The 24177-nt window shown below is 38.9% G+C and overlaps 1 protein-coding gene across 9 annotated transcripts in view; it reads right to left on the bottom strand.

Annotated features, from left to right (window-relative positions):
- The window catches only part of trip12 (thyroid hormone receptor interactor 12), a 142348-nt gene that overhangs the window by 37076 nt on the left and 81095 nt on the right, over positions 1-24177 (bottom strand). For all 9 annotated transcript variants that reach the window (XM_073041471.1, XM_073041480.1, XM_073041472.1 and 6 more), the window contains 10 exons: positions 22208-22436; positions 21486-21604; positions 21122-21320; positions 14129-14229; positions 11737-11911; positions 10380-10521; positions 5734-5925; positions 3346-3497; positions 1772-1929; positions 15-88 (listed from right to left, as the gene is read on the bottom strand). In XM_073041471.1, coding sequence (XP_072897572.1) covers positions 15-88; positions 1772-1929; positions 3346-3497; positions 5734-5925; positions 10380-10521; positions 11737-11911; positions 14129-14229; positions 21122-21320; positions 21486-21604; positions 22208-22436 — 1541 coding nt within the window. The remainder of the gene's footprint in view (positions 1-14; positions 89-1771; positions 1930-3345; positions 3498-5733; positions 5926-10379; positions 10522-11736; positions 11912-14128; positions 14230-21121; positions 21321-21485; positions 21605-22207; positions 22437-24177) is intronic.

Genomic DNA, 24177 nt, shown 5'->3' with positions numbered 1-24177 from the left:
TAAGACAAACTCACCAATGACTCATCAATTTCATCATCTGAGCCATCATCATCACTATCTTCATCTTCCTCACGTATTCTTCCATACCCTTGAATCAGAAAAATGTCAACTTTAGCTCCAGAATTTCAGACCAGCACGAGAACACAAATGCAATTAAAAATCATGACCACTATAGTGCAAAAAAAGCACAGGAACCAACAGTCCTAAATATTTACTTACCTTCTATTCTTTTTCATTCCTCTATGCATTCATCAACTGAACTTCACATCTCATTAAGGTGGCAGAGATTTTTTCTTTGCATGACATTAATTTCTATTGAACGTGTATTTTCAAAATGAATACGGCACTCTAGTTCCATAGTACCTACTATTCTTTTTAACTAAAGATACTATTTCTTAATTGAAATGTTTTTGACTGTTTATCAACCACAGTTTTTGATATTTGGCTTGAATATTGTTCTCTGACCATTTACAATCAAATTTGGCATCCCAACACTAATTTCAAAGGCACTTCCATGGTTGCTTAAAAGAGTTTTGAATCCCATTCACAATATTTGCCTCAACCATAATGGTTGTTGCCGCCTGGAAAAAAATTGTGATTTGTCAAAATTATCCATTCCAAAGTCCATGCTGGGAAATCTTATCTACATATATCTATATATACACACACACACCCTTTGAGACATAAATGTCATAAGAAATGACAGACTAATGCAGGTTCTAACCTTTTTTATGCCATGCACCTCCTACCAATAACCAAGATGTCTGTGAACCCCAAGACTAAATGGGCCTAAATTAATCTACTTTGATATCACATTTAATAGGATTTTTTGGTCATTCTTCAGTACACAAGCAAAATTTTGAAGCATTGGCAATTTTCCCTCATCTTTCCTCTACCCTTGCTTTGAACAATGTGCAATCTTTTTTTTCTTCTGTTTCTTCAATCTGTTTTGCCTTCAAACATTAAGATTTGTTTTTCTAACATTCTTCTTTTTGCAAGATAATAGTTAATATTTGAGCAAAATAAAATCAAAATTTGAAATGGAATGCTTGATCTACTTTTGTGAAGTATCCCTGATGTTTTATAGGCAGATTACTATCTATACTAGTGACATTGCTTCCCTCATAACAAGCCACTGGGCTTCATTCTTCCTTTAAAGTCAATCCAGCTCACTTTTATCCACTTCCAGCATATAGTAGACAGGAGTGTTGGTGTCTTTTGCTTTTCATCTACAATAGATGTGGTCTGTACTCAGATTTTTAGCAAAGCCACGAATCAGCTGACTGATTGAAGACATACTACATTTCTCAATAGTGAATTCATTTCCTTCGGCTTCTAAGCTGCACCCTGACAAAATAAAACTTGACAACCTCAATTCCAGTTTAGCTTTTTAGTGTTGCTATTTTAATTGAGGACTCTTAAGAGTTAATTTTGTTAAGCCAGGTCAATTGGATAATGGAAAATTGATTCTTTGCACCTGTGTACTGAGGAAAGATAAACAATCTTAAATTAAGGTTTAAAAAGGTGGCATCAAAACATTAAGAGACCAATTAATGATATTTCACAATCTTTTCAAATAAAATTAATTTGTCCCAGACAGTTAAGCCAATTTAAGTGAAATATCCAGGTTGGTGTAATTTAGACAAAGCCTTGATTGTTTGACAAAATACAGTAGATTTTTAATTCAAGGTACGATTTGAACATTATTGCCAACATCACAACATAATTGAAAGAAAATTTTATTGCTCAACTCATATCAAACAGCCATTACCTCTGACAACAAGATAACGCTCAATGGCCTGTACTAAAGCCAATGGATCAATCTTCACTGGACCACCCTTCCACTGCTTGACATTGGTACTGTCTGGATGTCTCTGTAACTGACATTTCAATTGATGTGTATTGAAGAATTTCAGAGCCTGTGATCCCCTGATGAAAGAAAAAGAATCAAATGAAAGTACATTGTCATGGAAAAGGAAAACTAACTTCCAGAGCTACACAAGCAACTAAAACTATTACACCACCACCCCCCACCCCCAAAGATTAGGAAAGATTTATGCAAGTCTAACAGGTTAAATGCAAAGGAGAGGTAGAATGTTAACATGTACATGAGCAATGCAGGACAGAGTCTGAAATTAAAAGCTTACATTATTTCAAAAACCATCACTATATTACCCGATGCTAATTATATATTCTAGTCTCAAAAATTCCAAATAATTGAAGGCCAGCTGAAACCCGATGATGGGTCTCAGCCCAAAATGCCAACTATTGATCCCCCTTCATAGATGCCACCTGACCTGCTGAATTCCTCCAGTACTGTGTGTTGCTCTGGATTCCAGTATTATTTACAAAATCTCAGGTGTTTATAACTGAAGGCTAGTTTAGCCTAGGACAATTAGAAGTTAAAATGGGTAACAATGACATCATCTACCCAAACATGTAACATTGACTTAAGCTCCAAATATTAGTTAAGTTTTTGAACTCCAAGAGAAGCTCTTCAAGTGCAGCATGTTGACATTGTGCAAAATTTGCATTTTGGTGTGACTGCTTGTGTTTCCTCTGGTTCTACCTCACAACTGGCAAGTTGACTTCCGTAAATCACTCTTAAATATAGGTTACTGCCAAAATAAATCAAAAAATAAATATTGATTGGCCTACAATAAAGAATATATAGCAAGAGTTGTTCCTTTTCACAAATTGTGGTGCATTGGGTGGGCATTTTCTTTGCCATTTCCTGACCGTTTGTCTGTTTTTTTTTATAACCAGGCCAAGTTGCTAGCTCGATGATCAACCCAGCATGGATGGAAAGTGGGCAGGCAGCAGGACGGGTTTGAACCTGGGACCCTTCACCTTGAAGTCTGATGCTACTACACCACCATCTGACAAACAGCAAGAGTACAAGGAAATAAAGCCAGTAAGATTGTCGCTGTGAGAGCTAGTGTGGAATTAATAGGGGAAATAGCTTCCCATTTCATTAAAACTTATAGCAACAGGGTGCCATTTTAGCTTGGAGCTAAATAAAGTTCAGATTTAGTCCATTTTTAAGTTGGTATAGAACAACACCATGATATGCCCAACACCCCAGCAAAACCCACATACCCAGTCATAGGACTTCCATGATTTAGTTAAATCAAACCACATTCAAAGATCAATCTCTAAAATCTGAATCATGAACTTAAATTGCTGTAATCCAGGGATATTAACCTTAAAGGTTGTAAATGTTTCTTAACAATGGCTGGCTTTCTTTTAGATTGCCTGCAGGTTGGTGGAGACAGCAAGGGAACAGAGTGAAAAATGAAGGCTCCACACCTTTAAATTTTTGATACTTCTATTTATTATTCATACCTGCTTCCTGTTCCATTACCACTTGGGAAATCATGCACCTTCACTGGAAACTGCTCCATCTGACTCAGACAATTGTTCATTTTGTGCACCAATGCCAGCAATGGCCCGTTTCCAAGTGGTTCAAGTCTACCAAGAGGTTCATCTCCTGGAGGCTGCAAAGAGACAAAATACATAGCAATCCTGAGAATTATCTCTAATCGTCCAGGTTTGGAAAATTGATTTTTTTTTTCTTCCTCTTTACTTTAAATGTGTAAAGGCAAATGACACTGAAGCTTAATTCAGCGCAAGGCGTTCTGCAAATATTGGCTAGGTCAGCAGAATTTCTCTTCCAAAACCTCTGAGATAGATCTGATTAACAGACCTATATCAGAGATGCCACTTAGAAAATGAGCTTTCAATCTGTGTGCACAATTTATACCCTTTAATGTCAGAGAGCGATTAAACATGTTACATTATAAGCTAGCTTCCAACAAAAGAAATAATCAGTTGGATAATTTTTTTAAGTCTATTATAGGCAAATATATTTTCTGCATTGGCAACATCACAGGTTTATAATAGTGCAGACAACATGACTATTAACAATGGCTATGTATCTATATTTAGATCTATTCTGCAATTAATACAGACAGTTTGAAACATCTCAATGTTCAGAATCAGTATCAAGCAGCACAAAAACGGGCTTCTTGGCCCACTATGCCTATGCCTCCAAATGAAAAAATCCCATTTACTAGCACTTGGTCCATAGCCTCATGTTGGCTATTCAAATGATCTGTTGGAAAAAAATTCCTCTTTTCCCCTCTGATCCTCTTACTCCTCACATTCATTGGCCAAAGACAAATCAACAAAACCCTCACCAAATCAGGACTTTTTTCTCCTCTCATAAGCAAAATTTGCCATACAATTGCTTACACAAGATAACACATTACAGAAGAGCAAATTAAAGTGAAGTGCCCCGGAAAAAGTTACCAGGATTTAGCAATTAATAAAGATATTGACTTCCTCTCGAAGCCAATAAGTTTTTAAAACTACGTCTTTCGTTTTATTTCATTTGGTAGGGGCAGAATTTAGGAGAGCTGAGGCAGAAAATAATTGGATGAGTGCTCATTGGAAATACTGCTTCTGGTGGCTAATTTGTGGATGTACCTGAATAAATGACATTAAATTGACAGCTAATTTACTTAGTTGGAGGCAAGATAATCTACAAGAAAAATATTGTTACTTATAATCTCCCTTAAAAGTTGAGACACCAATTGCTTTGACATGAAGAATAATTTAGTTTTACCTCTTTGAAACACTCCAATGACATCTTAACTAGTGAATCTAGGACTTCGATCCAGCAACAATGAACAAGATACATCAAAGTAAGACATGCAACATGAAGATTACCATTGAAGAATAAGCACGATATTACTGGTTAGAGGTTAAAAGGGAGAAGTGCTATCACAATAATATGCTGTACTCTATCCTGTAGATAATACAATCTGTAGCCAAACTGCCAGAGAAGTTCATAGGTTTTGGTGGCATGGGCCTTGCTTCAGTAAGTTGTTGGACCTGAATGCTGCGGACCTTCCAATATCATTGCAATTCTAATCATCCAATAGAATAGTGAAAATTATTATATTGAATTCCAGGCACAGGTAACTAACTAGCTGGAATGAGATGTGAGAATTTCTAACCCCTGCCCTACTTCTGCAATGGTTAGTTTGGTTGAACAAATTAATCTTCAAGGCCAAAAGGCATTGCCAAATATTCTAATGGACGCAAATCCGTAAAGTAAGGAGAAAACAACTTTTAATAAAACCAATGTCATGGGTCATTATTATAGGAAATGCAGGGATGAAAGGGCAACTTCCAACTCTGATCAATCACCCAAAAAACAGCATCTTTCTTTAGAATATACAATCACAGGTTATAATATGACTACTGAACTTCAAGATGTACAGTACTCCAACTATGTGTTTCCTTGAGCAATAATCAACTTAAGAATATGATAAAAGTGGTAAGCAGAATGTGTACTTCCTCTGCACCTGCTCTGACTCATGACTACCCATACCTATTTACCATTGAATGCTCTTGGAGCCCTTTTTTTTTAAAAACCTGTTCTAATTTTTGTGGCAATTGCTCCCCACGTATCGCAAGACATTTGGGTGCTTCAGGTTCAAAACTGCTTACTAAGTTTTTGATTAATATTAATTGATGTCAAGATAGTTCATAAAGAATTTTAACCTTGCTGAAATTTAAATATATACACTGCAATGAAAAATTAAATTGCTTTTTGAGATCAGTTTGATGGTCTCACAGAACTAGATCTGGAGTTACTAGTTATCAGATTGGCAAGATTTGTCAGGAGGGAAAAAATAAATTTATGTAATCAGAGTTACCACTTACAGGACAACCATAGAATACGTGAAGAAACCTTTTCAATCTGACATGTCGGTTCACCAGGTCTTTGTCACTTTTAGACGTCAAATACAACAGTAACTGCTTTACAAAACCACTGTGCTGAATTTCAAAGGATGACACATCAGACTCCGAGACTATTGAGCGAATTTCAAAAAGGCACTCAATTCCTCCATCCACCTTTTATTTGGGGGGGGGGGGGGGGGGGGAAGAGAGAAGAGAAAGGATAAAACACTAAGATACGAATTATAACAAAACTGCTTCAAAAATTTAGCACAAATGCTATTCTAGCACACATTTTACAAATATTCATGATTTACGTAATTCTTAGACAACCTCAATGTGCTTTCATTAAGAAATAATCTGTCTTAAAATGAATATTATGTGACACGAGATCAAAGTTCCAGCTTTAGACTTGATCAAAGGCAAAGGTGAAACATGTAGTACATGCATCATGCATAGCATTGGACAAATGAAGCTCAATGGAAATAGGTGGGTAGATAGAGCAAAGGCCTGATTAACAAAAAAAGTCAAGGAAGTAACTGGGGGGTGGGGTCTAATGTTACACTCTTAAGATGAAACTTAAAGCACTGTAGACATTTAGAATTATATGAACCAGGTAGATTTTAAGAGAAATGGAATCGGCATTGAAATACACAAACTGAAACAGTCTTTGCAGAAATCAGATCATAAGCAACAGTCTAATATAGTTGTATCAGCTGGGCGAAACCTTTTACAATTGAAACCCATTACCTATCCCAAGACATTAAGTTACTCAAGCTTCTATTTAATTTTTTATCAACTCTGCTTTGTCATTTTCAAGGACATTCATCATAGAACCTACAAGTTGTATAGCAGTTAGCTTCACAGTGTACTGAATTTAAGTCTGGAACAAAGGACAATCTGCACAGAGATAACCTGTATAAGGGGCTGGGTGCAGCTCCTGTAGGGGCAGAAAGACTGTGATGGTGATTAAAGAGACCATATGAAGACATTATTGGACTGTTTGTGTAAAATGGAAGTGCTATCTTTCAGCAGAATTGCAAAATTAAAAGTCCACTTGTTCCCCAAGAGGCAAGTAATAAAACACTACAGCGCATTTCTAACAGAAGCTTTTTTCTACTCCAGTGTTTCTAGTTCTGGGGGCGGAGGGGGGAGAGAGGAATCTACTAACAGAATAGATAATGACTAAGTGATGCAATCTGATTGGCTACTTCAAACAACTTCAAGTGCTTCAAAATGAACACTTTTGCCTCAAGTTCATTCACTATACCAAATCCCTGCCATCCGTTTGTTCTCAGGCAGCTCACACAAAATTGCAATGTTTCTCATCAAAATGTACATCTCCAGCCTGAAACATTACATTTGCTTCTCTTCTCGCTGATGTGACCAGACCTGCTTGAGCGTTTCCAGCATTTGCTTTTTAAAAAAATATATTTCAAGCACCCACTTACAAAATAAAATATATTTTATTCAAGAGATTCACAATCCTTAGAAAACTTAGCTTTAATGTTTAACCACAGACCCCCAGTTCTAGATCAGCACATAACCACTCATTCCAATTCCCCAAGAGTATTATTTTCTTCACATTCACCCTGGCAAGACCTTTGCATCTTGTGTTTCAATTAACTTGCCTCTGACTCCTGAAGTTCTACAGCATATAAACACGCTTTCACCCCACCATGTTTATGCTCGCCATCGTGCCCATCTATGCTAATCTCATTTGCCTGAACTAATTTCCTTTATGCCAGGTCAGATGCTGACTAAATGTTGCTACTATTCTTGCTTCAACCTCTTCCTCTGTCAGTTCATTCTAAATATCAAACAATAAAAATTTTACTTCCCAGATTCTTTCTAATTCTTTCCTTCACCTTAAACCTCTAGCTTTAGACACATCTACCATGGCCTACCAACCATTTTATAGCATTGTAAGAGGAAGTCCAAATTCAATGTTTCCTTCACCATACCGTTTACCTATGATGCACTTTTAGGGTGCCAGGTACAAGTGCCCATGTCTCTGTTGATTAACACTTCCCAGAGCCCTGCCAATTGCTTTGCATGTTTTGTCCTGGTTTAACTTCCAAAAATGCATTTTGCACTTGTCTGAGCTAAATTCCATCTGCCATTTCTTTGCCCACTTTCCCCAATACCCTATAAACTTAAGCAACTTTATTCACAATCCACTCTTTGAACTTCAGCATCATTAGCAAGTTTACTAATCATGCTACCCAAATGCTCCTTCAAATTACTAATGTATATGAGAGGACCGAGTACCAATCTCTGTGGCGCACCACCATTCATCCCCAAATCAGAAGAAAAAACTGACTCACTCCAAAAAGCCAATTTTGTATCCATTTGGTGAACTCTCCCTAGATTCCATGTGTTCTAACCTTCTTACAATACAGCACCTTATCTATGCTAACCAGTCATGTCTGTCTATACTAATCCCACTTGCTAAATTAATTTCATATCCTTCAATGCTTAACTCATTCAACAGCCTGCCCAGATGCCAATTAAATATTGCTACTGTTCCTGCTATGACCACTTCCTCTGGCAACTCATTCTAGAAACCAATGAAAAATGTACTCCTTCAGATCCACTTTTTAAAAATCTTTTCCTTCACCTTAAGCATCCAATTTTAGACATCAGTACCATGGCCTAACTGTATTTTATAGTATTGTATTCAATGTTTCAGCCACTGAAGAGAGACAAACCATTTGTCAAAAACCTTTCAGTTCACTTGACATTTCCTGCCCTGCCCTCAAGTCCTTTGGTGATCTCTTCAAAAGAAACCCAAGTTCATGGGACACGACTTCCCACTAACCTTTACTACATAATCTCAATCAGTCCTTGTCTTTCCAAATACATCTCAGAATGCCAAACTCCCACCACTGATACAAGGATCACCAGACTGCAGTTCCCTAGAAAACCTATGCTACACTACTTTATATTAGCTACCTTTCAACCTTCAGGTACTTCACCAGTGGTGACCACTGTTACAAAGCCCTGCAAGGACCCTGGCAATCTTAACTTCCTGCCCCCCCCCACCATCCTGCTAACCATAATACCCTAGAATACACCTCATCAGGCCTTGGGGATTTATCCATGTTTATGCATTTCAGGATACTGACTTTACAAATTCTGCCCGCATTGACTCAATAGCTTCCATGTCCTTCTCTACAGAAAATACAGATGAGGTATTCACTTAAGAACTGGTCCATTTCCCATTGTTGCACGTATAGATTTCCACATTAATCCTCAAGGAAACCCACTGTCGCTAGCTATCCTTTTATTTGTAGTTTACTTAAAAGGAACTCCCAGGATTTTTATCAGAAAGTTTCGTAGTCCCTTTTCCCTCCAAATTTCTGCCAGTGTATACCAACATCGCATACTCTTAAGGGACTTGCTTGAACCCAGCTGCCTATACCACACATACAATCTCTCCTTTATCCTGATTAGATCTCCTTAATATCTCTCATCAGCCAAGGTTCCCCAATTTTGCCATCATCCCCATTCACTTCAACAAATACATGCTGTCCCTGAACTCTTTTTGTCTCACTTTTAATAACCTCCCACTTGCCAGACATCCCTTTACCCACAAATCAACTTTGAAAGTTCCTGTCTAATGCCAGTGAGATTAGCCTTCCCCCAATTTAGGGCCAGTCCAATAATCTTCAGAGAATTTTGAATTATGTTTACTGGCTCAAAGCGCTTCTGCACTGGCAGGTGATCCACTTGCCCAGCATTTTTCCCTGAGCAGAAGTTGAGCGCATTTTTTTCTCAAGTAGGGGCATCTGCATATTGCTGCAGAGAACTTTCTTGGACACACTTTACAAATCCTGCCTCCATCTGATCCCTTAGAAGCAAGGCACTTATAGCCAATATTATGGAAGTTATAATCACCTATTGCAACCTTTTAAATCCTACATCCATTTGATTTCAAATACACGAATTCCTACCAACATTTGGGAGGCTTATAAATAAAGTGATTAACCTCTATTTCTAAATTTCTTGTAGCCCAGTACATACAAGCCTCAAAAAACCAAGCATGACCTCTCCATTCTTACATTCATTTTCTAATTACGTTTTCCTATTACTAGCCGAATCTGCATAAAAGAGTTTTGCAAATCACTTCTATGGCATCCAGAACCCTCCGTTTCAGAGCTCTGCACTCTTTTTTAAAGATATGCTTACTTTTCATTTTAATGAAATAAAAGTTGCACCCCCGATTATGATCTATATGCAAGACCTTTGCCCATTCATTCAAAATATCAATCTCTCTGTAGTCTTGTGTCCTCTTTACAACTTTCCTACCCATCTTCATCTCATCTAGTTAATTAGAAGTTTAAATTGAAGTAATAGATTTTTTTTATACAAAGGATGGAAAGTGTTCAACACCTCTTGCAGTCAAGAGAAACGAGATGACAGGACAATTCTTGCCTGTTAAGCAATGTTATGTTGGGGAACCAGGACAGAGACCAAAGATTACAACAACTTAGCCCAGTTTTACTATATAAAGAATTCAACCTGTGATATGAATGCCAGACACCAAGATGTCCAGTTAAAATCTCTAAGTTACAATCCATAATCTAAATTATTATTTAGTGGTTTTCAAAAAAAAAATTGATTCACACCTGCAAACTTAGTTGTTCAGTGGCAGAGCAAAGTCTCTGAAGTACATTCAGTGCTGGATTACTTGCATCCACATTCTCTGAGGTGAAGTAACGGTCAACAAATTTATGGGCTTGTTCCTTTATCCACACCTTTATCTTCTCTCTGAAAGGCAAGTGTTTGTTCAAAATACAAATGGAAAATCTGCAAGGTACCACACAATCAACAAAATAAAATGTCACATAGCTTCATCTTTACTTCCCCTATATAAAATTTGCCTCAGAAGCTACAGTAATAAATGACATCTGAATATTCTTACAAGATCCAGCTGCTAGTACATGGACTTATGTACAGTGCTCATGCAACACTAGAATTGACAGAAACAAAACAAGTCAGGAGAACACAACAGTCATTGAGGGGTCAGCTGTGGAAAGGACAAGCAGCATCAAGTTCACGGGCGTCAACATCTCAGAATCCGTCCTAGGACCAGCACAATGATACACCAATAAAGGTGGCACACCAGCAGTTCTACTTTGTTTGAAGCTTGAGATGTGGTATGTCACCAGAGACTCTTGCAAGTTTCTACAGCAATGCCATATAGATTATTCTGACAGGCTACATCTCAACCTGGTATGGAGGCACAATGCACAGGATCACTGTAGGCTGCAGTGGGTTGTCAACTCAGCAGTTCACAGGTATAACTTCCCCCACCATTGAGAACATTAAGAGGCAATGCATCAAGAAGCTCACATCTATCACTAAGGATACTCAGCATTTGGGACATAGCCTCTTCTTGTTACTACCATTAAGGATGAAATCCAGGAGCTGAATACTCATACTCCATGACTTTTTCCCCTCCACCTTCATTTTTCTGCATGCTGCATGAACAAGTATCTTTTTTTGCACTATGTGATTTATAATGAATTTTATGTCTTTGCTCTGTACTGCAGACAAAACAAATTTCAGATACAATTGATAAGCTTGATTATGTAATATTGATTTCGGACAGCAAATAACATTAAATAATTGGGGAATTAATGCCATTCCAGCACTGAAATAAGTGAATGTCTGAAAAAGAGGCACTGGTTTAGGAAACTACACTCTGTGCTTGAAAGCAAATTTCACAGCTATCAAAACAGCTATTATACAGTATATACTAAACATCTAGTTATCAATTATGCACATGGTGTAACTACAGATTGGAACCCAAGTAATACACATCATTCACTTTAATAAACTTAATGCCATACAAATTAAATTGGCCAATAACAGTACTGTTGAGCAAACTTCCAAATAAAGCAAACTTAAAACTAAAATGTTTAACTCTATACAATCTGAGACAAAGTTAAAGTTTCCTGCACATTTCTTATAGAGTAATACCTGTTGTTTGACATTGTGTCCTTTGAGGTGACTCGTGCAATGCCACTTACTCCGGCAGTACGTGCTGGTTCAGCATTGTTGCTATTTGACTGTGTACTTAACCTTCCCCACGTTTTTGGATTTAAACTTGCAAGGAAGGAAGATTTGGGAGACTGGGCAGCTGTGGGGCTCTTTGCTGTAAGAAAAACAGAAGCTGGTAAAAAGGTAGTAAGATGCACAAGATTCCACACAGAGATATTTTCTAAAGTTCAAACTTCTCTTCAAAGATGAATTAGTGAAGTTATGAAATTATGCAGTGCTCTCAACAACACTGCAGCCCAATTTTAATATCTGTTTAAGTACAACCAAAACTGCTACCGATATCCAGCATTTCAGCAGTACATTGTGATCTGGTGTAAAATAATCTTATTTGATCTGATTAAAATAAATTTTAATACAGCTTTCATATCTTACCCAAAGACGGTAAACCTGCAGCATACCCTGAAGTACATGAACAAGTTCATAAACCCAACCCAGTCATAATCCACCCGTACTGGGACAAAAAAACTCATGCACAAACCAAAGTTACAAGTCTTGTCTTTGGAATTAAAAATTACACGATTGGCTAGAATTTAACAAACTGACTTTCAAAATACACCTTTAAACAGTTTGCAAAACAGTCACTGATATAGTTACTATCTTTCATGTATCTTATACACTGGTCAACTGTCAGGAAAATGCAAGAATCCATTATTAACGACTTGTGCAGTGCCAAAAATTAAGTACAAAAAATCAATGTAAATAAACAAAACATGACTTGGAATCCGGGATCAGACATGATGGAATGGCAGAGCAGATTCAAAGGGGTGAATGGTCTAATTCTGCTCTTGTCTTATGACAAACCTTGGGACTTCAGGATGGAACAGAGTTCCATGCAATTTGGATTTTCAAGTTGTATTTAATAACATGTTATACAAAAATGCTATAATATCAAACAATGGGATAGTGCTAACACTTAGCAAGTTTGGCAGTAACATTTTGTGGATTGTTTAAAGGGCAATAAGGTAATAAATTCATTATTTGCATATTAGCAAATTATTGGCATTCTGTAGGTCCTCATCTATTTCATTAATAAATAATGATTTCATGAAATATTTGATGACAAAGCTGGGTGGGAAAATGAAATGCAAGGTAGATTGGTTAAGTGGACAAGTTAGAAAATGTATTGTAGAAAGCAAAATTATGCAGCATTTTAAATGGATAAACAGCAAAATGATTTCAGTTCTGAATATTTCACATCTGTTAATCCCACAAATGCAAGTGCTATTTACAAAAGTAGAATTCAGAATCCTTGGCTCTAACTTCAAAACCAGTCACTTACTTCAAAATTGTCATGTACATTATATTATCATGTGTTCCTATATTATGTATTGCATTCTACTGCTGCTGCAAAGTTAACAAATCTCACAACATATGCTGGTGATATTAAACCCGATTCTGAATTGCTTACCCCCATATTTGTTACTATGAACACAGTACAGGCGAGTACTCCTTATCCAAAGTGCTTGGGACCAGAGGAGTTTCAGAGTTTGGAATATTTAATTATAGCCAAGGATCGCCATCATTTCCATCTCTTAATTTGTGTTACCAGTAAGCAGTCTTTGTCTTACACTTGTTCATCACATACATATTTAACAGTAAAAATTATATACCATTAATATCATGAAAACATAATGTGCAGGATAACAAAAGCAGCAACAGCAGAACACCCAAATCATCTAATGAGCAACAAAGGCAGCCTTTCAGTCTCCACCCATGAAGCAGTGTTTTGATGAAAAAGTTGCATTACTGTATTTGTACAACATTTGCTTAGTTTAATTTAGGGTACAAGAACAATCAGCATTGTAGACTTTTTCTGGTGAGATTTTCATTAGTGATCTTGGCAAATTTCTCTACAGCTTTGTGATCAACAGATTTTTAAAAAAAAAAATTAATGCCGTGCCTTTCCTTAAACTTTTGCAGCCAGCCTGTTGAATATTCATAATTGCCTTTAATTTTTAGTTCACCATTATGGATGTTTGCTAGTTTTATGATCATCACAACATTAAGCACCATGCGTTCACTCTGACAATACATGATTGAGATGTTCATTTTTCGCTTTATGCGCCATTTTTCATTAACTTTTGTTCATTACCTATGAGGTCACTTCTCAGAACTGTCTGTGGTACACAGAGACCTGTGAATCATCTGGGAACCTTCCCAGCACCCTGTGGAGTTTTCCGTTTGTGACATTATGCTAGTGCTAAAAAAAAAAATTGAGCCTTTTGCATTTTGGATAAGGAGTACTCAACCTGTAACAGCAAAATAAAATTGCCATTTTCATAATTAGACCACAGTATTCTGAGAAACATACCTTGATTGTCTATTTTATCATCATCTCTTGGAGGTGAATACTTTGTCCTCCTGGTTACACGTTTTGGCAATCTTTTCCTCTTTAAGACATCACTTAATCGTCTGGAAAGGAAAAAAAATTCCTGTAAGTGGCCCTGGCAGCATTCCCAAAAATTCCAATGCATTTCTGAAAGAATCAAATGTCATTTACAATCACGTTTTTAACAGAAAAATATCATAGTAAACCACTACAAGTGCAATGAAGCAGATCATCAGTTAATAGCTTCCGTGGTGCTTGCCAAGATACCGACGCACTTGTTTCCTTAGTGTCTTTGCCAGTATTACAGAAAGTAGTTATGTCTTATTGAAAATTGGCTGGCTGATAGGAAACAAAGTAGTGATTAACGGGTCCCTTTCGGAATGGCAGGCTGTGACCAGTGGGGTACCGCAAGGTTCGGTGCTGGGACCGCAGCTGTTTACAATATACATTAATGATTTAGATGAAGGAATTAAAAGTAACATTAGCACATTTGCTGATGACACAAAGCTGGGTGGCAGTGTGAAATGTCAGGAGGATGTTATGAGAATGCAGGGTGACTTGGACAGGCTAGGTGAGGGGGCAAATGTATGGCAGATGCAGTTTAATGTGGATAAGTGTGAGGTTATCCACTTTGGTGGAAAGAACAGGAAGGCAGATTACTATCTAAATGGAGTCAAGTTAGGAAAAGGGGAAGTACAACCAGATCTAGGTGATCTTGTACATCAGTCAATGAAAGCAACCATGCAGGTACAGCAGGCAGTGAAGAAAGCTAATGGCATGCTGGCTTTTATAACAAGAGGAATTGAGTATAGGAGTAAAGAGGTCCTTCTGCAGCTGTACAGGGTCCTGGTGAGACTCCACTTGGAGTATTGTGTGCAGTTTTGGTCTCCAAATTTGAGGAAGGACATTCTTGCTATTGAGGGAGTGCAGCGTAGGTTCACAAGGTTAATTCCCGGAATGGCAGGACTTTCATATGTTGAAAGATTGGAGCGACTGGGCTTGTATACACTGGAATTTAGAAGGATGAGAGGGGATCTGATTGAAACATATAAGATTATTAAGGGATTGGACACACTGGAGGCAGGAAGCATGTTCCCGCTGATGGGTGAGTCCAGAACTAGAAGCCTCAGTTTAAGAATAAGGGGTAGGCCATTTAGAACAGAGATGCGGAAAAACTTTTTCACCCAGAGAGTGGTGGATATGTGGAATGCTCTGCCCCAGAAGGCAGTGGAGGCCAAGTCTCTGGATGCATTCAAGAGAGAGTTAGATAGAGCTCTTATAGATAGCGGGGTCAAGGGATATGGAGAGAGGGGAGGAACAGGGTACTGATTGTGTATGATCAGCCATGATCACAGTGAATGGCAGTGCTGGCTAGAAGGGCCAAATGGCCTACTCCTGCGCCTACTGTCTATTGTCTTATAGCTGTTAATACACTGACTCCGAAAGCAGTAATATATTCACTTTGCCTTCACTGGTTGAACAGAATGCCAGCAAGATGGCACCAGTGACCAAAGGTGACATCTTGCAGACAGATCACAAAACTATTGGATACTCTTCTAAACATACTGCTTCTGACCAGCGGGCGATTGCAGCCTACAATTCCCTTTTAAGAATGTACCTTTGGGTGGACTAAGTGATCTGGCACTTCTGCAGTCTTCCGGGGGATTCACTACAGTTAAGTGTAACTATGGGCGTGATGGGTTGTACACAGTACCAAATGGCGGAAAAACCTGTAGCTGGCTCCATTACTCTGCTCCAATTAAAGCACCAAGTATGATTAAAATTGTTGAAGATGAGAAAGGGAAAATAGGTGTTCAGTACTGTCTGCTGGCAGGCAGAAAGTACAGATGTCTTAGGCGGGGTTTAGGCGTGGTTGTTGCCCCGTAGCCTTCAGGCTGATGGGCTCCACAGTTGTGGCCTCACTTTTAACTATGCAGCTCCTGAGGGACCGAGTTAGGGAACTGGAGCTGCAGCTCGATGACCTTCGCCTGGTCAGGGAGAGTGAGGAGGTGATAGAGAGGAGTTACAGGCAGGTGGTCACTCCGGGGCCACGGGAGGCAGATAGGTGGGTCACGGTCAGGAAGGGGAAGGGACAGGTACTAGAGAGTACCCCAGTGGCTGTACCCCTTGACAATAAGTACTCATGTTTGAGTACTGTTGGGGGGGACAGCCTACCTGGAGGAAGTGACAGTGGCCGGGCCTCCGGCACAGAGGACGGCCCTGTAGCTCAGAAGGGTAGGGATAGAAGAAAGAGGACCATAGTAATAGGGGACTCGATAGTCAGGGGTTCAGACAGGCGGTTCTGTGGAGGTGATCGGGAGTCCCGGATGGTAGTTTGCCTCCCTGGTGCCAGGGTCCGGGACGTTTCTGATCGCGTCCAAGATATCCTGAAGTGGGAGGGTGAGGAGCCAGAGGTTGTGGTACATGTAGGTACCAATGACATAGGTAGGAAAGGGGAAGAGGTCCTGAAACGAGAGTACAGGGAGTTAGGAAGGCAGTTAAGAAGGACCGCAAAGGTAGTAATCTCGGGATTACTGCCTGTGCCACGCGACAGTGAGAGTAGGAATGGAATTAGGTGGAGGATGAATGCATGGTTGAGGGATTGGAGCAGGGGGCAGGGATTCAAGTTTCTGGATCATTGGGACCTCTTCTGGGGCAGGCGTGACCTGTTCAAGAAGGACGGGTTACACTTGAATCCTGGGGGGACCAATATCCTAGCGGGGAGGTTTGCTAGGGCTACAGGGCAGACTTTAAACTAGTAAGATGGGGGAGGGGGGGGGGGCGGAAATCAATTTGAGGAAACTATGAGAGAGGAGGTTAGTTCACCAGTAGAGCAAGTAAGTAGACAGTGTGTGAGGGAGGAAAGGCAGGTGATGGAGAAGGGATGCGCTCAGCCCGAAGTTGTAGGGGAGAAGAAAGAAAAGGATAATAAATTTGAATGCATTGCTAGGGATGAAAAGAGAGGAGGAGGTGGAGAGTATCTTAAATGTATCTATTTTAATGCTAGGAGCATTGTAAGAAAGGTGGATGAGCTTAAAGTGTGGATTGATACCTGGAATTATGATGTTGTAGCTATTAGTGAAACATGGTTGCAGGAAGGGTGTGATTGGCAACTAAATATTCCTGGATTTAGTTGCTTCAGGTGTGATAGAGTAGGAGGGGCCAGAGGAGGAGGTGTTGCATTGCTTGTCCGAGAAAATCTTATGGCGGTGCTTTGGAAGGATAGATTACAGAGCTCCTCTAGGGAGGCTATTTGGGTGGAATTGAGGAATGGGAAAGGTGTAGTAACACTGATAGGAGAGTATTATAGGCCACCTAATGGGGAGCGTGAGTTGGAAGAGCAAATGTGTAAGGAGATAGCAGATATTTGTAGTAAACACAAGGTGGTGATTGTGGGAGATTTTAATTTTCCACACATAGATTGGGAAGCTCATTCTGTAAAAGGGCTGGATGGTTTAGAGTTTGTGAAATGTGTGCAGGATAGTTTTTTGCAACAATACATAGAAGTACCGACTAGAGATGGGGCAGTGTTGGATCTCCTGTTAGGGAATGCGATAGGTCAGCTGACAGATGTATGTGTTGGGGAGCACTTCGGGTCCAGTGATCACAATTGCATTAGCTTCAATATAATTATGGAGAAGGACAGGACTGGACCTAGAGTTGAGATTTTTGATTGGAGAAAGGCCAACTTTGAGGAGATGCGCAGGGATTTAGAGAGAGTGGATTGGGTCAAGTTGTTTTATGGGAAGGATGTAATAGAGAAATGGAGGTCATTTAAGGGTGAAATTATGAGGGTACAGAATCTTTATGTTCCCGTTCGGTTGAAAGGAAAGGTTAAGGGTTTGAAAGCGCCATGGTTTTCAAGGGATATTAGAAACTTGGTTCGAAAAAAGAGGGATGTCTACAATAGATATAGGCAGCATGGAGTAAAGGAATTGCTCGAGGAATATAAAGAATGTAAAAGGAAACTTAAGAAAGAGATTAGAAAAGCTAAAAGAAGTTACGAGTTTGGTTTGGCAAATAAGGTGGAAGTAAATCCGAAAGGCTTCTACAGTTACATTAAAAGCAAGAGGATAGTGAGGGATAAAATTGGTCCCTTAGAGAATCAGGGTGGTCAGCTATGTGTGGAGCCGAGGGAGATGGGAGAGATTTTGAACGATTTCTTCTCTTCGGTATTCACTAAGGAGAAGGATATTGAATGGTGTAAGGTGTGGGAAACAAGTAAGGAAGTTATGGAACCTATGACAATTAAAGAGGTGGAAGTACTGGCGCTTTTAAGAAATTTAAAAGTGGATAAATCTCCGGGTCCTGACCGGATATTCCCCAGGACCTTGAGGGAAGTTTGTGTAGAGATAGCAGGAGCTCTGACGGAGATCTTTCAGATGTCATTAGAAACGAGGATTGTGTCGGAGGATTGGCGTATTGCTCATGTGGTTCCATTGTTTAAAAAGGGTTCTAGAAGTAAGCCTGGCAATTATAGACCTGTCAGTTTGACATCAGTGGTGGGTAAATTAATGGAAAGTATTCTTAGAGATAGTATTTATAATTATCTGGCTGGACAGGATCTGATTAGGAGTAGCCAGCATGGATTTGTGCGTGGAAGGTCATGTTTGACAAACCTTATTGAATTTTTTGAAGTAGTTACGAGGAATGTTGACGAGGGTAAGGCAGTGGATGTAGTCTATATGGACTTCAGCAAGGCCTTTGACAAAGTTCCACATGGAAGGTTAGTTAAGAAGGTTCAGTCATTAGGTATTAATGCTGGAGTAATAAAATGGATTCAACAGTGGCTAGATGGGAGATGCCAGAGAGTAGTGGTGGATAATTGTTTATCGGGATGGAGGCCGGTGACTAGCGGGGTGCCTCAGGGATCTGTTTTGGGCCCAATGTTGTTTGTAATATACATAAATGATCTGGATGATGGGGTGGTAAATTGGATTAGTAAGTATGCTGATGATACTAAGGTAGGAGGTGTTGTGGATAATGAGGTGGGTTTTCAAAGCTTGCAGGGAGATTTATGCCGGTTAGAAGAATGGGCTGAACGTTGGCAGATGGAGTTTAATGCTGAGAAGTGTGAGGTTCTACATTTTGGCAGGAATAATCCAAGTAGAACATACAGGGTAAATGGTAGGGCATTGAGGAATGCAGTGGAACAGAGAGATCTAGGAATAACAGTGCATAGTTCCCTGAAGGTGGAGTCTCATGTAGATAGGGTGGTGAAGAAGGCTTTTGGAACGCTGGCCTTTATAAATCAGAGCATTGAGTACAGAAGTTGGGATGTAATGTTAAAATTGTACAAGGCATTGGTAAGGCCAAATTTGGAATATTGTGTACAGTTCTGGTCACCAAATTATAGGAAAGATATCAATAAATTAGAGAGAGTGCAGAGACGATTTACTAGGATGTTACCTGGGTTTCAGCACTTAAGTTACAGAGAAAGGTTGAACAAGTTAGGTCTCTATTCATTGGAGCGTAGAAGGTTGAGGGGGGATTTGATCGAGGTATTTAAAATGTTGAGAGGGATAGATAGAGTTGACGTGAATAGGCTGTTTCCATTGAGAGTAGGGGAGATTCAAACGAGAGGACATGATTTGAGAGTTAGGGGGCAAAAGTTTAAGGGAAACACGAGGGGGTATTTCTTTACTCAGAGAGTGATAGCTGTGTGGAATGAGCTTCCTGTAGAAGTAGTAGAGGCCAGTTCAGTTGTGTCATTTAAGGTAAAATTGGATAGGTATATGGACAGGAAAGGAGTGGAGGGTTATGGGCTGAGTGCGGGTAGGTGGGACTAGGTGAGATTAAGAGTTCAGCACGGACTAGGAGGGCCGGAATGGCCTGTTTCCGTGCTGTGATTGTTATATGGTTATAGTTCATATTTCTTGTGTTTTTGTTTACTGCTTTAGACTGCAATTTGATCAGAATGCTTCAGTGCTGAACTGACTCTGGTTATTGTTATTTGTCTACTTTTCACTGTTTGCACAAACTGTTATTTCACACATTGGCTGTTTGATGGCCTTGAGTTTTTTTTAAAAAACAGGTTCTATTTTGTTCCTTTGTTTTTGTGGGTGCCTGCAAGAAGATTGATCTCAAGCCTGTATACATACTTTGACAATAAATGCACTTTGAACATTGGGAATGCAATTCAATGTACATGGACGTACAAAAAAGCTGGATGAACTCAGCAGGCCGGGCAGCATCAGGACCACAGCATCTGCAGCGCACTTTGTGTTTACTCAACGTACATGGAGTCTGGGCTGGCGCTCAGAGCATTTCCACCAAAAACATTAACTGGTGAACCTTGTGCCACCCTTAAAAGTTTAAATATAGTACACAGAATCCACTTTCCTTAAAGAATGTGCCTGTCATTTGCACAGCAAAGAGTGCTGACTATACATGTGAATCTAAGGGTGAATTTGTGTGTGCACATTTTTGTTAGCTTATGTTAGTCTATTTCTACAAATTAAAATTAAATGTTGATGTTTCTAACCTCCCACATCGCTGATCAGAATAGTTTGTTATTTATCAAAAACAATGTTAGGTAGTCTTGAGATACAAAATAGAACCTTAACATACAGGTTTTATTAGTGGCTTGTAATATTTTCTCAATTAGCTTTAGTAAAATTTAATACCTGGTGGTGTTTTGCAGCATGTGTCTCTGTTAACAATTAATTGCACTTCAGATTTACATGATGCCCGTCAGAGTCGTATACTAAACCTTTCCTGTTGTGGATAGATTGTTTAAAGTATGGAACACAGAAACAATGAGGATTCAACCATCAGCAACTCAGTGTAAGCTTCACACCATGTGTTGCTTTCAATAAGCTTAGAACCAAATTGAAGGGTTTTAAAAATAGGCAGAACCTGTTAAGTTCACCTACTTAATATCAAGTATCATTAATCTATGTGAACCAATTAAGTTCCAACTTGATTGGAATGCAAGAATGTTTTGCTACTTGAAAGCAGAAACTTCAAACTTACCCCTGGGGGCTCAAATCCAAAGAGTCATCCATACTTTGGAAGCTGGGGGATCCGAGATCAGGAATGGTATTGCTTGCAGCTGTGGCTGTGCTAATTGTAGCTGTTGTGCCCAGACTTGCGATCCCACTACTGCATGCCTTTGGAGGGCTGGTCAATAGGGTCTCAGACTCCGCTAAATTTTTCACTTGATGCATTACACCTGTGACCAAAATGCAGAAGTTATTTTATATTTCACTCAAAATTGCATATTTTAATTACAGAAAAGAGTAGAAATCAAACAGTGCTTAACCCGAGAATAATAAGATCATTACTCTAATTAGTCCCATGAATAAAGCCCACAAGATGCAATAAAAAAGTTCTGCACCTTCTCTTCTGAAATAAACACTGAAAATATCCGGTAATTTCTGCATTAAAATCTCTGCCATCTGAAGTGCTCCTACTACGATCTTGAAATCTTGACTTGATAGCATGGAAGCGATGTGGCTGTTGGGTTTTGGTGGTGGGATATGGGGAGGAAGAGGAAATAAACACATCATCAGTTCCTGTTACTTTGAGGTTAAGAAATAGCTACATTCAAGCACCATCATGCCAGTTTTTATAGTTCAAGTTTAATTGTCACTCAACCACACAAGAATACAGCCAAACAAAATGGCATTATTCTTTTTGCAAATGATTTCACAAATCTGAAAATTAGCATCCTGAAGTATTGGCCTACTTCAGCAACTCCACTGCCTCTGATGAAGGATACTGAATACATTTAATGCTTCTCTCCACAGATACTGCTTTATCTGATAAGGGTTTCCAACACAGCTTCTATTTCAGATATCTAATGTCTCCAGTACAGCACCATTTGACTTGTATATAAATTGTTCCTTGCTTATCCCCTAGGTCGTGTTACCTCTGCTTATTTTGCCCATTAAATTGGAATTATATCTCTGATTACTGGCCCTCCTTTTTTTATAAAATGGATAAAACTCAACAGCAGGTTACTTAGTTTTTTCACAAATGTTCAATATTCAATTCCGAAATGTTCAAAAGTTGTGTACATTATAGCGAAGTTCAAAACTGTCTACAGTTAATACCTACCTGGAAACAGCATGATTTTTTAGAACGTCCTTTAGAAGTTCAGCATCAGCAAAATAAATTATTCTAAGAATTGCTCTAAGGCACTTGTGTCTGACAGCAGGTCCAGCTGATGAACTATACACTTCATACAATACACCAAATAATGTCTTTATAAAGCATTTAGCCAGGTCTGGATCCTCCCTCATTAGTTGAGCACGTGCATCATCCTTCCTGGTTTCAGAGTGACCACCTACACAATGAAAGTCAAACATCAGACTGTTACTCCGGCAGCTCCCATATTTGCATCAAGATTCATAATAGTTCAGTTACTTTGCAGAATTCTGGCAAGTTCTATTCAGTGGCAAAGGATGAAGGTAAAATAGCAACCTTTTCCAGAATCAAGTGTCTCTTAGTTACATTCACAAAATAGGTTGGCATGACATATCTGCCTCAATCAACTACATAGTTTAAATCCAGAGTTGGAGATTTAACAACATACAGAGGTACAAAGGAACAGGTCCCTTGAGCCTGCGATGCTGTGCAAATTAAACTAATGACTTAGCTTAATTAAACCTAATCTTTCTGCCTGCACACATCAGAAGCTTATTATGCACAGTTAAATGCAAGTTGTATAAATCCAAAGGAGCATCAGGGGTCTCTAAGAATGTCACAGTACAAAACATGAATCTGTAGAAATCTCTGCCAAAGCATTTTATTGAATTTATCTAATAAAGCTGTAGAAGTTGCAAGTTATTACTGAAGAAAACTTCTTGCTCTGGACTGTACAACAACCAAGCTATTGATGTATGAAAGGGCAGAAAGCCTCAAACTACAATATGGAAGGACACTAAAGACAGATAGCTTTAAAAAAAGAAAATAAAACAAATTAATAAATCCTTAATGCAAGGGCTTTCCCATTTCCTCATACAAATATTGAGACTACTAAAACACGGGTAAAAATTAAATTTATAACTAATTTTAGTAGTGCAGTACGTTTGGAAAGGTGCTAATCAGATTAAACCATTTGCTCACTTCCCATTCCTGCAAGGAAATTATTCATTTATAGAAAATTCTACATCAAACACCAACCTGATTGAAGCATTATGACCATTAATTCTAGGCACCAATTTTTTTTTTTAGAAATGCAATATTTTGAGGATAAAGCAATCTACAAAAATGATCCCAAGTATGAAGGATAGCAATTACATGTGAAATATCTGGTCTAATTTCAGAAGATACCTTTGGAGGATTTAGAGACATTTCCCCCCCAATGGTTTAAGGGTTTAATCAGAAATAATCCAAAGAAGAAAACTTCCTACTTTCTAATAAGTGTTTGGAATTTGAATTGCATTACCTATTGACATGCATACACTGCAGTCAAAACCTTCAAAGGGAAAATAAGATAAATTCTTAAATATGAAAAGTTTTACAAAGTTGGAAGGAGGGAAGACTGCAAATCAGGACAAACAACTCTTACAAAGGGCCTACAGAGACCCAACTGAAAGCATGGCCTTCTTTTGGTGAGCAATTTCATTATTTGTTAAATTTTTCCTCAGCTAGCCCTTAGATCAACAGCCTACAAGGTTTCTGAAACAGAACAAAAATCACTAGTTTAACCAAATACTAGAGTAAATTATCAACCATGACCTCTAATCATAACCTCGTACATTGAACAGCACAGGATGAAGCCTTCAGCTCACAATGTCTGTACCAAACATGATGCAGAACTAAACTAAAAATTTTGCCTGTACATAACCCATTATCCCTCCATATTAATGTGCCTTTCCTAATAGCCACTTCCACAAACCCCTCCGCTGCCAGCATTTCTACCACAGGAAAAAGATACTGACTGTGCCTCTCAATCTAAAAATTTAATAAGATTGCCCCTCAGCCCAACCCAAATTTGTCCAACCTTTCCTTATAGCACATACTTTCTGATTCTGCCAGCACTGGGTGTAATCTCTTCTGCACCCTTTCCAAAGCCTCCATAT

This window comes from Hemitrygon akajei, chromosome 3, assembly GCF_048418815.1.
Source record: "Hemitrygon akajei chromosome 3, sHemAka1.3, whole genome shotgun sequence".
NCBI lineage: Eukaryota > Metazoa > Chordata > Chondrichthyes > Myliobatiformes > Dasyatidae > Hemitrygon > Hemitrygon akajei.
Note: the sequence above shows the minus strand (reverse complement) of the source record. Positions and strands in the feature narration are given on the sequence as shown.